At 43.1% G+C, this 13,268-nt stretch overlaps 2 protein-coding genes across 4 annotated transcripts; one reads left to right on the forward strand and one right to left on the reverse strand.

Annotated features, from left to right (window-relative positions):
• Positions 1 to 256: 256 nt before the first annotated feature.
• srsf4 (serine and arginine rich splicing factor 4) lies at positions 257 to 9,400 on the reverse strand. 2 transcript variants are annotated; one of them, XM_012831486.2, is made up of 7 exons: positions 9,202 to 9,400; positions 7,927 to 8,069; positions 7,458 to 7,484; positions 5,959 to 6,068; positions 4,937 to 5,154; positions 3,524 to 3,601; positions 257 to 1,391 (listed from the first exon to the last, which is right to left on the reverse strand). In XM_012831486.2, exons 1-7 carry the CDS (start codon positions 9,306 to 9,308, stop codon positions 776 to 778), a joined length of 1,299 nt encoding a protein of 432 aa, XP_012686940.2. In that variant the 5' UTR covers positions 9,309 to 9,400; the 3' UTR covers positions 257 to 775. The 2 variants fall into 2 exon arrangements, with proteins under 2 accessions (XP_012686940.2, XP_012686941.2); XM_012831487.2 differs by lacking the exon at positions 7,458 to 7,484.
• A 360-nt stretch (positions 9,401 to 9,760) lies between these two features.
• Positions 9,761 to 13,083, forward strand: LOC105903609 (XK-related protein 8-like). 2 transcript variants are annotated; one of them, XM_031585843.2, is made up of 3 exons: positions 9,761 to 10,470; positions 11,007 to 11,194; positions 11,559 to 13,083. In XM_031585843.2, the coding sequence occupies exons 1-3, from the start codon at positions 10,139 to 10,141 to the stop codon at positions 12,296 to 12,298; spliced, it is 1,260 nt and encodes a 419-aa protein (XP_031441703.1). In that variant the 5' UTR covers positions 9,761 to 10,138; the 3' UTR covers positions 12,299 to 13,083. The 2 variants fall into 2 exon arrangements, with proteins under 2 accessions (XP_031441703.1, XP_042566526.1); XM_042710592.1 differs by having other exon boundaries at positions 10,347 to 10,470; positions 10,974 to 11,194.
• The last annotated feature ends 185 nt before the right edge of the window (positions 13,084 to 13,268 follow it).

Here is a 13,268-nt window from a genome sequence, read left to right on the forward strand (position 1 = left end):
CTTTAAAACTCACCGTAGGCCAACCCAGTTACATAATCAATACCTTGCTGTCTGCCAAAAACCCGTGCCAATCTAACTTTATACGAAACCATGCCTTAACATTACCACACGACTACCTGATGGCATTGCCTGGCTGTCTAGTCTGTATTTGGCGACGCCTTGTGGCCGAGGTGCTTCATTGCGTGTGATTAACTTTCAGTTCTAAAATCTTATAAATCTAAAAAAAATATATAAAATAAAGACACACACTACGTCAAACAGATCAGGCAAATTTTAATAATTGTCTTAAAGTAATTGGTAAAATATTTTGTTCCACCAAGGTGGAATGCAACATAATAAAATGACAATCACCACTCCCAATTCATATCCTAAACACTGTATGCTTCAAATATGCAGTACAGAGATTAAGACTCCAAGACACAACCTTTTTCAGACATGTCACCTTATTAAAAAAAAAAAATTATCCCTGCCATATCTTACCAAATTGACTTAATATTTTACAAACACTTTGATTAAGAGACATAACTACTGGGGAGAAGACATTTTTTAATGATACAAAAAGGAGAAATAAAATGGGGGTGCAACGTACTGTGTGTGTGTGTGTGTGTGTGTGTGTGTGTTTGTGTGTGTGTGTGTGAGAGAGAAACGGGCTGAGCAGGAGAGGCCAACTTCCTACGAATATTTATCAAAAAATAAAAATAAAAAGGAAAAGGAAAGGAAAAGACTCTGGGGTCAGGGTCAAGGGTGAAGGGTCACAGAGGGGTTGAGATCAGGTTCAGGACTGGGATCGTGACCGGGACCTCGAGCGGGAGTGGGATTTCGAGCGGGACTTGGAGCGGGAGACGGAGGGGGAGCGGGATCTGGCCTTCGCTGGGGAGGGAGACGGGGATTTGGACTTGGCCCGTGCGTTGGGAGCAGAGGGTGAACGCGAGTGCGACCTGGAGTGTGAACGGGAGCGAGAACGTGACCTTGAGCGAGAGGCCTTCACCCCCGCCACCGGCCCAGCCTCCCCGTCGCTCTTAGGCGCCTCACGGCTCTTGGAGCTGGACTTTCTTGAGCGCTCCTTGTCGGCCGAGCGGGATCGAGAGCGGGAGGCGGAGCGCTGGCGGGCCCTGGAGCCGGAGCGTGAACGGGAGCGGGAGCGCGAGCGGGACTTGTCCTTGCGGCTCTTCTTGCTCTCCTTCTTGCTGTGCTTGCTCTTGGGGCTGCGGCTGCCTCGGCTGCGACTCCTGCTCTTGCTCTTGCTGCGGCTGCGGCTCTTGCTGCGGCTGCGCGCCTCGTCCCGGCCTGCGCGACCCTTGTGGGCCCCGTTGCTGCGCTCCTCGTCCTCGTGGCGACCCTTGGCCTTGGCCTTCTTACTCACAGAACGACTGCGAGAGCGAGAGGCTTGTCTGGAAGAGAACAAATTAAATAAATGAATAAACTGATTGCCTAGACAATTTGTTAGGACACACATTGTTATACGGTTCCTAGCAGTCCTCTGTTCATACCACAGTTAAGTAATGAAATGCATGTCATCGTGTAGCTTCAACACAGACAATATTGTTTACACCCAGGCAGGTATACCAGAAATGAAAATCTTTATTTTGATAACTGGTATACCTGCCTGGGTATGACTTTGGGTTTGAGAAGCATGTTATTTTTGTGAAATAAAATAACTGAATGTAATTCAAAGTGCCTCCAACAAACAAGGAGCCTGTTTAACATTAAGGGTAGTACAGTACCAGGCCTGTCACCAATGCTCAGCTGAAAGAGTACCTTTAAATCTACTGCACTCAGTTCTCAAAGACTAGGATTTAACTCTGATTTAGAGAGCCTGGCAAATCAGACATGCTCTTTCCAGATTACAGCCTTCCTTAACAATTAACTGGGTGAACTGAGTCCATCGTTTCACATAATTCAACACATTATAATACAGAATACAATTTGCATTACGAAATACAAGATGGGCAGCCACAAAAAAACTCAATAGATTTGGCAAAAGGTAACCTTCCATGGTAATGGTTACAATGTCCTACTTTCAGAATGTGTTACTGTCCAGCCAAGACACACAAACAAGCCCGGACCTCCACTTGCACTGACTGTCTGTTGACACTAATCACATGCTGGGGATCAGTTCACATGTACCTCCCACAGCTTTCACACGCTTGACCAGTTTTTTAAAAATATATATAAAATAATAATAAATAAAAAAAACAGGCTTTTATAAGAATTTTAATTGTATGTGACTACAGCATTAACTGATAAGTGGCACTCACGGCTAGCTAAACACACTTGATTCTGCTAATCAAGATCACTACAATGCACAGATTTCCACTCTGAGGCAGGGACACACACAGAGGGTGTGTTACACAGGGGGGTTACAGGAGCAGGCTCATTTAGTATACTATTTACTACTGCATGGTGCGGGCATCAGTCATCCATTTAAGTATGCTGTAGGAGTACGCTGTGGATGTGAACATTACTTCCTTATCAAGAGCGTTATCACTGTATTAACTTGAATCAGGTGTGACACGTGGAAATAAAGACGAGCTGTAGGGCAGGGTGCTCCAGGAATACGGTTGCAAACCAGACAGTCCTATTTGAATGGTTAATGGACTGCATTCATAGAGCTTTTCTACTCATAGCACACTCAAAGTGCTTTACAGATGAATGCCTCAGACATCTACCCATTCACACACCGATGGCGGAAGCTTCAATCTAAGGTGCCAACCTGCACATCGGGAGCGGTTGTCTTTGACAGACACTTTGAAACTTGGTGAGTCGGGATCAAACCAGCAACCTTCTGATTGCTGAACGATGACTACCTCCTGAACCACCATCACCCCAAATCATCGTTTATTTAGACGACGGTTTGCACCGTTTATACCAAATTCTCTGTGTGTTGTGCACGGGCGAGCTCCAGCCATCCTGTTAAGTATGCTGTGTGAGTAGTCTGCAGATGCGAGTGATTGGCATGCTGTGCAGGAACACTGGAACACAAGCTGCAGGAGAGGCTGATCATGAGGACAGCTTGGGCTGCATGTGGCCGTGCATGAGGACCCAGCTCTGGTCTGGAGGGACAGGCGTCCTCTTAGCCGGTCTGCTTTAGCAGTTTAGTTTGGTTTTGTTTTCGATGCCTAAATAAATGTAACTGTTCATTCTAACTAGTGCATTTGCAGCCCCTGCTATGAAGCGATGTACAGATTAACGCCCGATATATTTAGCATGTTTTTATTATTATTAAAGGGTTCAAGTATGGAATGCAAATAATCATGTGCTTTGACTGACAACACAAAACTACTACATATGAACCATCAACTGTCAAACCTATATACTATTTTAGACAGACAGGACAAAATCTGATTTGAACTATTAGAATATCTGGACCATAATTCATTGCCAGAATAAATCTAATCCTCCCCAAAACTAGAGAATATGTATCATATGCTATATTATTATGCCATCGTATTTATGAATATATCTAACAAAAGAAACATCAACAGGAGACCAGACTCTCTTGATTGATCAGGAAATATCTTACCGGGAGCGTGAACGACTGCGGCTGCTACTTTCACTGTGGCTGCGGCTCTTCCGTGACCTCCTGCTCCTGGAGCGAGACCTACACACACACAGGGGTCAATTTCAGAGTGCCACAGGTTCAGAGTTTAATCAGGCACACACAATCAGCAGTTGTGGACCTGACAAGAGAGGTTAGGGGTTAAGTCTTGCTCCATTAAAGGTGCAGTAACCCATCCTAATGGAAAACACTTTGTCAAATTCAGCGAGTATCTCGTCATGGTCTGCTGGCTGTCCCTGGGCTGAAAAAAAATACTCTTTGTTACTACACAGCCCTGGCTATGTAAATGGGAAAGAAACTAACTGGTGCACACAGCACAGCAAAGCACTACTCCAGCCAATCAGCAACAGGGGGCGTTTGTGGGAGTGAGAGCGATGATGAATCTGGCACACGCTAACGGGCTGGCCTCCTCACATTGTCAAGAGAGAGGTGGCAGAGAAAAGGCCAAGGAGAAGGTCTAAAGAGCCAAATTTGAAAATGAAGTTACATAAACAGGCGAAGGCTGTGCTGGCTCTGGGAAACGGTCTCCTCCTCTGCATTTGTTTACTGCAACAGTTTGCTAACCCACACCTTAATTATTTTAGTTACATTACTGGTAGTGTCGTTATTCGAGCTATATCCTGGTACTTGTACGCACAACTTTTGCAAAGGGTTTATTCTGATCTTAAGAACACATTTTCACTAGCAGTGGGATTACTTGGACTGATGCATAATTCGACATGCTATGCTGGGGAACGTTACCTTCCTTGTTAGCTTAGCTGATACAAATCTACGGTACTCTCTTCAGTCTGTCACTGTAGGTTTGTAAAAACAACCTAAGCAACCAACTTCCCCTAGTTTTTACTCCGTTGTGTTGAATGCTGTTTGTGTGCTTGCATGTCATTCATTTGAGGACGTTTTGTACTACATCGTTTCCTGCACTGACGTGAGGAATGTTCTATCTGGCTGTTGAGTTCAAAGATCAACTATATATCTGCAGTATAGCTTAACCTCCCTTTAATCAACGTACAGATGGCAGGTAACTTTTTGTTACTTACACCTCAACGCTTTTGTTTACCAACACTTCCCTGTTGATAAGGAAATAAAGCCCGCCTGTGACTTTAACAAGAGGAAGTAATAACTTCCGTTGCAAGGGCAAAGGGCAGGCGTTATCTGTAAAGAAATGTGTCTCCTGTTGTGGGACACACATACTCTGCAATCCTGTTCTACTTCAGCAGTGTCTTCACTCATCTCCATGGCAAAATGTTACACACACAGCATATGTGAAGGTGTGTGTGTGTGTCATATATATATATATATATATATATATAGTGTATACATACACCACCGTTCAAAGGTTTACGAATAACTTGAAAAAAAAAAACATTGTCTGCTCACCTGGAGCGGCTGTGGCTGCGGGAGTAGGAGCGGCGCCCCCTGCGGGCCCCAGGCCGGTCCTCGATGAGCCGGATCTTGCGGCCGTTCACAAGGGTGCCGTCCAGCTTCTCCAGGGCCCGCTTCATGTCAGCGTAGAGGCGGAACTCAATCACGCCCTCGTTCCGCCTGCCCCTGTTGGTGTCGGCGTACGTCACCTCGCCTGCCTGTCGCATGTAATCCTGCACGGGGCGACACACGGGTGAGTGAAGGATGTGGGGGAGGAGGACCAACACTACGCTCAGAAACTCAAGAGATCTAAAGCCATGAAGTGCTGCAGTGGGTAACACACGTTTGAACAGTTCTTGTACAGTGGATGTATAATCCTGAACACGGTCATGCACAGGAGTGGCAAGTGGAAGGCTGCTACACTCAAAAACTCAGAAACAGCCTTAGAATGCTGTAGAGAGGTTTGAGGTTTAGAACGCTGTAGAGAGGTTTGAACTGTGTTTTTGTGCAGTTGGCTATACAAGGGTGTGTTTGAGAGAAGAGTGATACCAGCTCCTGGCAAAGCAAAGCAGTATGACCAGTTTGTCAAAATGAATCAGAACTGTGTGGTATGTAATGTAGAGATCGGAATAAAGTGTGGGGGTGACCGCCGACCAGGAAGTGTTAAAATGGCAACACTAAAAACGAAACATCTGGTAGACTCCCATACTGTATAGCGGTTGCGTCGTTGGTTATGCATGGGTGGCTTTGACAAGAGTGACTACTGTCCCAAACTCTAAAAACATGTGCAAAACCAACCGCTGTAATTAAAAATGCGTTTGACCAGCTCAGCAAAATGTCAGAACAGGGTGATTATGACCGGTGATTATCACCGTGACTATGATGGCATTAAGCTCTACATAGTTGAGTTGTAAATTCAAACATTGGACCTGTTGTCAATTCATTTTAATGTCTGTCTGTTGCAGCTTGTTCCAACCACCTACCAGCTCTATGCCCCACCACACACACACACACACACACACACACACACTCAGTACCTTAAGGTCTTGCCAGCTGCAGCGACTGGAGAGGTTCTCTACAATCAGCCGGTAGTCGGTGCGGACTGGAGGTCCATAGCGGTCCCTCCCGCCTCTGCCCTGATAGTTGCCTTCAAGGTGACAAGGACAACAGGTACAAGGGTTAGAGCCCAGCAGACCACATCAAGAGTCACTTGAAAAGAAAAAAAAAACACTCACACACATCTTAAACTCCAGACTACACAGACCTTAAACATCTGAAAGGAAAACTGAGAAATTAACAAACGAAAATGGTTTTTGAAGGATTTCATTCAAAAAGAAATTGGCAAAATAAAAACAAACCTTGAAGTAATTAGGAAGGAGGCAGGTTTGACAATAAAACACATATTTATGGTTTAGAAGACAACTGTACAGTTATCTGGTATATTATTTTGTATTAGCCATCCTAAAGATGGCCTATTGTACTATGTTGACTCAAATATGAAAAATTAAAACGCAGTTACTTAAAGCCACAAACTGCTGACTTAAGTAAAGCCACATACTTTAGTACTTACAGTGCTCTACCATCAAAATCTAATAACAAATTTCACTTTACAAAGAAAAGAAAAGAAAAAAAAAAACAGAAATAAAAACAAAAATCCAAAACAATATAAACAAATATATATAAATATATATATTTCAGGCACCTAAAAGAGCTCAACCCACATCTGTCTAAACCCATGGCATCCTCACCACCCGGCCTAACGGGGCAAAGCAGTCTTCACAATGGCTCCCATATATGGACTGCCCAGGGGCCCACTTTGGTCAAAGAGCCACACTCTTGGAAAGGGGGGACACCATGGCCAGCAATAGGGGGGCTTGCAGTCAGACTCTTTCAATTAAAACATTGAGGTTCTTTGTTAAATTTCTAGCTTTATTTGCACAAGTCATAGTTTAAAAATATAAAAATATATATATATAGAGAGATATATTAAGATATAGATAGAAACAGGAAATGAAAAAATTAAAAAGAAGAATGCCTGAATATGGTTAGATTAAGATTAGATCAAAGACATATGTAGGCTGATATATGTATAACATAGGCAGAAATTACTGCAACACGTTTGGTCAATAAATGTTTAAATTGCATTCAAGTATTATTATTATTATTATTTTTTAATCATCTCCATTTTCCTCATTGTCCCATGAACTATTACAAGCTTCGCAAAAGCTTTTCTCCACCCTCAATTTACAATGAGGCTTCTCGGTTTGTAATTGGTGACTCAAGTGTGCAGTTTCCCCTCTCAGGCTGCCAGTTTGTGTCTGATTAACTTCAATCTAAAAAATGCCCAAAGTGAGACTTACTTGAGGATTGTGTGACCACACATCCATTATCAAGGGCAAAACAAGAAGTTGAATCTTGTGACATTTTGGCCAAGTATCATATATATAATTGTAACAGAGGTCAGGAATCTCTCTCAAACATTCCATATTTTTGATTTTGGAAGCTATTGACAGGCTTCAAAGATTACAAAACATACCTTCACGGTCCCCGACATCGTCTCTCTCTAGCAGAATTGAGAAAAGAATAGTAATTCAATTATTTGGATATAATAACAATTAAGTTGGGCCAAATCACTTGGAATTCCAACCACTACTCATTCTCCACTTCTATTTATACATCTCCATCCCTTCATGTCCAGCACAGTGCAGTCAGTTACAGGTATAGTAAACAGGCTATGGGCTGGATATAATCTATCTGCATACTATTTGTTGTGTCAAGTAATACATTTTAAATAATCCTAAACAGTTCTAATATATATTGCATATTCTGCTCATACACAGGGCTGTTGCAGTCCTGTTTTTATGCTTAAAGTGGGAAGTAAAGACACGTGTCGCCACCAATGACAAATGAGAGAACATGCAAATCCTAATGGAGGATACTGGTACCCGAAAATTACAGCCCAATTCCTAATCCCAACGTTAACGTCGGACTTCTGAGGCACTTACTTCTCCCAGAACCGTAACTCCCATCACGACGAGGTCCTTTGGTGTGCTCTACGATGACCCTCTCGCCACAAAGGTCTTTCCCGTTCAAATCGTACACAGCATCATCTGCATCTCGCGGGTCATCAAACTCAACAAAACCATACCTTCATGCAGGAGAGAACTTCATTAGGAATGATAGTTAAGCAACAACCAATACAGGGAAACGAACAACACCACAAGGTGTTCGGTGGAGCAGTGAAATTAAACGTAACGGATTATAAAAACACAAATATAATCACAAAACCGAATTATTATCGCCGACCTTTGCCTAATGTAATAACTCAGTATTTCCCTTTCCAGTTATTATTGAAGCCCATGGAACATTCTTCTTCAAATATGAAGACATTTACATTTATCATCATTTATCTTCAAATATGAAGCCTAAAAGGTATTTTTAACTTTGTGAAGCACTAGTGAACTAGTCCAGGCAGGCCTAAATCTAAATCTCGATATTGGCATGATTGGTGTTGAAATCTTTAAATTATATGTTTTATGTATGTATTGAATGTACTATGTTTGCAAGTTATTCCCTTAAAATGTTGAAACAATATCTGTAAATCACTGTGAGCATAGAAGACGCATGCAGAGATAACCAGTCTTGCCAGTGCAATGGCCGTCGTACACGTATGTGATCAGTGGCGCTTTCTGGCGATTCCAGATAACTATCAAGTTAGCCAGCTGGCTACATGCTAGACAACTAGCATGCTAGCTGCACGCGGGAATCACGCAAATCGACAAACGCTACAGGCCACATTGATACTGTAGGTAGCAGGATTTCACACAATGGCCAAACAAAAATCATTAAGTACATATAAATGCATCTAACCCGACGACATTGAACGGGGAGATTCATAATAAGGTGTTTTAATTGCGTACATCGATTACTCAGGTAACTTAACCTAGCTAGGAGTGAGTCGTTAGCTAGCTAGATTCTACTTACTAGCTACATTCGATGTCCATTGGCCAAGACAAAGGCCTAGGTTTGTTAGAGTTCCTTCAATTAGCTCATTATTAATTACAAAAATGTGTTGGAGTCTTGGTAATAACCATTTTGTAGCTGATTGAGTTGTCTGAAAACGGTAAATAAATTACATTTTATGATTCCAAAGATTAGCATTCGCCATTTAGCTCAAGTAGCGAGGCGCTTTGGGGCCTCTCTCATTAGCACAGTTGTCGTTAGCTGGTAGCACAAGTAACCGATTTTTCAGAGAACACCTCTTCCTTCGATGAACTTACCCATTTTTCAAATCGACTTCCAGTATTTTCCCATAGCCTTTGAAAAACTTCTCCACGTCTTTCTCTCTTGCGCGATAGCTCAGCCTGCCTATATAAATCCTAGACATTTCCACTGCTCTGTGTGCGTTGAGTGTTTCACGCTTGTTCAAAACACACCCTGACCTAGTTGGGTCTCCCGGCACCACTTACATATGGGCGTGTCTTCATTGCTTGCACTACAGGTTGGCTTTTCTCCAAACCATCAAAGACAACCATCCAACTAGCCCAATCATTTATGCAGTTTATGTTGATCGAGTCTCCAGTTTAAATTTAAGAAAGTCTCACACACATATCCCCTTTTCATCATTGCATCTGCAGGTAGTGATGCATTTGTTAATGGGACCAAGTGGTTTTGTTACTTGTTTAGATACTCGAAAACTGGTATTGTATTCTTTCAGTGTATGAACATTCCCTTTAGTTCAGTCACCTTTTATCTAAAGGAAGTGTAGTCAAGTAATCAAAAACCACAAAAATTATACATGTTCATCACTGGGGGCCTGTTCAGAAAGCACTGAACCAATCACGTGCATATTAGGTGTGGCTATATGCGCTCTGCGGAAAGTTGTTTCGAAAACCGTTTTTTACCCAGTTGAAAAGTTTGAGCAGTGGAGAGGCGAGGCAAGTGAATGGGAGGGTGCCACATCCCAACTAAAATGACTTTTTTGTGGTTACGATGACAAAAGTTTGATAGGATAAGATATGAAGTTGCTCGTTCAACGACCGTCATCACAATTAGTGTATGCGAGCAAACGACGACCGGAGATAAGTTTGGGGAGAACACATGCAACTCATGCCTGCGAAAGCCAACGAAGCACGGGTAGTTAGCTAGCTAACTAGCTGGAAAGCACAGCGACAAGGCGATGAATTACTTTGCGTAGTAGGGAACCGTTATTCCACCATGGACTGTTCACCCTTCTCGAAATATTCATGGCTGGATTTTCTGTTCAGTGTCATTGGTGTTTTCACCTATGTGTTCGACGTGGGGTCCGATATGTGGGTCGCCAAAGAGTTTTACTGTCACGGAGATTTCCTTTGGTTTGGCGTTTTAGTTGGACTCATGGTTCTGTCGTCTGTGGTCATACAGATGTTCAGCTGGTTTTGGTTCGAATACGACAGAGAGTTAGAAAACTTCGATGCGAAAACAGCTTCTGGGAACATGTTGTTTTGTGACCAGAAGCGTGTAAAAGTTTCGTGTTGCCTGCATGTTTTGCAACTTGGATTCTTCTTCAGGTAAACTTTTCTTTAAATATAGAACTTGTCTTTAGAGTTGCACTATTTTCTGTGATTTTCCTGTTAGTACCCAGTGACCCACTCTAAGTTAAGCCACAGCGCGGGGGTTCTGAAAACCACTGTTTGGCGGTAGCTCACACCCAAGCTCAGTGTGCTCAAGTTCTTTACTTTAGGTTTGAGCTGTGTAGTGTCCTTGTCAAGAGAACACGTCACACTGTTTAGAAATTCTCACATTGTGTACTGCGCAACGTTAGATAGGTAGCTATGCGTATTCTTCACAACGTTGTGTCTCCTACTGTATTGTTAGGTAGTATACTTTAAACTTCACAACTGATTATCGTGTGTGTAAAATGTAATTATTTGCATTTTGCCGTCTGTGATCATTTGAAATTGTATTTGCTGGTAATTAATAGTGACATATGGCATTGACTATCGAGTGTAAGGTAATAATAACATAGGCGGAGCATTATAATCCCCTCTTAAAGTGAAACATTCCCCCGCAGGTAATTTTTCTGTCGACATCGATCTATTCATAGGCACCTTACAGCCATTTGGCAGGGCTTCCGTGTGTGGTGGAGAGGCCAGCAGGGGTCTGAGTATGCCGTGTACTTGATCCACGACCTCAGCATGCTGCGGCTCATTGAGACGTTCTGTGAGAGCGCTCCACAGCTGACCCTCATGACCTATATTATTCTCTACACCAACCAGGCCAGGACCATCCAGTGTAAGTGAGCCTCTCATCTAGTTCATGAGTTTAAGGGTGTGACACTCTAAAGTCTCTTTAGTTGAGTGTATTTGTGAAATGTTCTGGTGTGCTTGCCATTTCTATGTGAAGTGTTAAAGCGGGCTGTATCAAAGACCTTCTCTTACGGCCAGGTGTATACCAGAGTCAACTGCTATTTCCTGTTGTCTCAAACGGGAAGCAAAAGGGAAGGCGAGCATAGAGTATACCTGTAAACCAAACAGTGTGTGCTAGATAGCATTTCTATGCTGCAGTACACTGTGTAGGCGATCTAGAGAAGAATCAGATTCTGCAAGTGTTGATCCTACTTGATAGTAAAGGTTGAATTGATGTTTTTGTCCCACAGGTGTGAGTGTGGTTGCCTCTACTACATCTATTGCCTGGATGGTGGTGGACTACCACCGCTCGCTGCGTTCCTTCCTCCCCGACAAGGCCAAACAGGGCTGGGGGTCCTCCGTGGTTTACTTTCTGTGGAATCTGTTGTTGATTGCCCCTCGTGTGGCCTGCGTGGCCCTCTTTGCCTCCGTCCTGTCCCACCTTATCGCCCTCCACTTCCTGCTGGTCTGGCCCGCTCTGGTCCTCTGGGCCTGGCGCCAGGGGACCGACTTCATGGACAGCCCGGCCGGAGAGTGGCTCTACCGGGCCACCGTAGGCCTCATCTGGTATTTCAGCTGGTTCAACGTGGCAGATGGGGGCACCAGGGGCCGGAGCATCGTCTACCACTCCTTTATGATAACGGATGGCGCCGTCCTGCTGGCCACGTGGTGGTACTACAGGGACTCAGAACTGACCCAGTCCTATGCCATCATCATGGTCCTGGTCATCCCCTTCTGCTACACGCTTGGGCTGCTGGTGAAGGCTCTATACTACTGCTACTTCCACCCTAAACTGTGGAGACCCCGGGGAAAGAGGGATGAGAAGCTAGAGACTGACGGATCTGTGTCCTGTTTAGACATGTCCACACAGACAGATACACCTGCTGAGGGGCAGAACAGGAGAATGGCCAGACATGCCAGAATTTTTTACACTGCCAACACATTGGAGACGGTTCAGAGCAACAGACGTGAAGGGAATAGCATAGTTTAGATAGATGTATTTTTTGAATGGGTTTGGTCACATGCCACTGATGCTGTAGTGCATGCTGTGTCTTTCAATGTTTCCTTACCACTTTGAAGTGCACAATCAAATATAATATTGTTCAGAGTTGTGATGATTCACACTCATGTTTGCACTTGGTATCAGTGAAAAGAATCTAATCTATTCTGCATTTGTAAATCTAAAGTATTTTGTTTTGTTTGTCTTCTAAGCTATTCTGTACCATGTTTTACAGAAAACTGTGTTTTTTTATATTTAATATTGTGATGAATTATTTAAATAGTGGGCTGTGTATTTTGTGCTCATCAAAAATGTGAATGTTGCTAACTACATTTTTAAAGATAGTCTAAATATTTTTGGGGAAAAAAAACATACCTCACACATAGTCCTCTGTATTTGTAGTAGTTGTTTTTATAGATGACACAGTACAGTTCACTCACTGTAGAAGTATGAAGTAAATGTCTGATGTTCAAATGTGCAAGATGAAACTGTTACAAATATCTGCACCTTATGTGTTAAAGTCCAGGCCATAACATCAAGTACTGTTATTTTTGAACATCTCTATTGAAATGTTCATAGTTTTAAGAAATCAATCACCGACCATGCGATTGTTAACATGTGAGTCTGAGCTAAGTGTTGCTTCACATTCAATTATGCCCCATTTGAATGTGCTGTGGGGCTCTCCAGCGGTCTGGTAATTACTGATATTCAAGTTGTGAATGCCTTGGTGGAGATTGGAACAATAAACTCTAAAGCCATAACCTGGTGAGCAGGGATTCATTTTCCCCCAGTGTGTCATTGATTAATCTCGATTAAAAAAAAGATTAGGAGAAGAGTGTGACATATCACATATCCCACCGGTTAAGGAGTGGTTTGGGTCAGTCTGTAGATCAGCTGTTTACAGGACTGCCTTGTCTGGCTGATCATGACTTTCGCAATGAGCCCACAATCATATGTGGTG

This window comes from Clupea harengus, chromosome 19 (assembly GCF_900700415.2).
Source record: "Clupea harengus chromosome 19, Ch_v2.0.2, whole genome shotgun sequence".
NCBI classification, from domain to species: domain Eukaryota; kingdom Metazoa; phylum Chordata; class Actinopteri; order Clupeiformes; family Clupeidae; genus Clupea; species Clupea harengus.

Bases quoted from the DNA above. Each gene is read 5' to 3' on its own strand.
- srsf4 (XM_012831486.2), bottom strand. From the start codon at position 9,308: ATGTCTAGGATTTATATAGGCAGGCTGAGCTATCGCGCAAGAGAGAAA. The intron at 8,070-9,201 runs GTAAGTTCATCG...TCCTGCATGAAG, and splicing joins GAAGTCGATTTGAAAAATGG to GTATGGTTTTGTTGAGTTTG. The intron at 3,602-4,936 runs GTGAGCAGACAA...GTGTGTGTGTAG, and splicing joins CGCAGCCACAGCCGCTCCAG to GTCTCGCTCCAGGAGCAGGA.
- LOC105903609 (XM_031585843.2), top strand. From the start codon at position 10,139: ATGGACTGTTCACCCTTCTCGAAATATTCATGGCTGGATTTTCTGTTC. The intron at 10,471-11,006 runs GTAAACTTTTCT...ATCTATTCATAG, and splicing joins CAACTTGGATTCTTCTTCAG to GCACCTTACAGCCATTTGGC. The intron at 11,195-11,558 runs GTAAGTGAGCCT...TTTGTCCCACAG, and splicing joins CCAGGCCAGGACCATCCAGT to GTGTGAGTGTGGTTGCCTCT.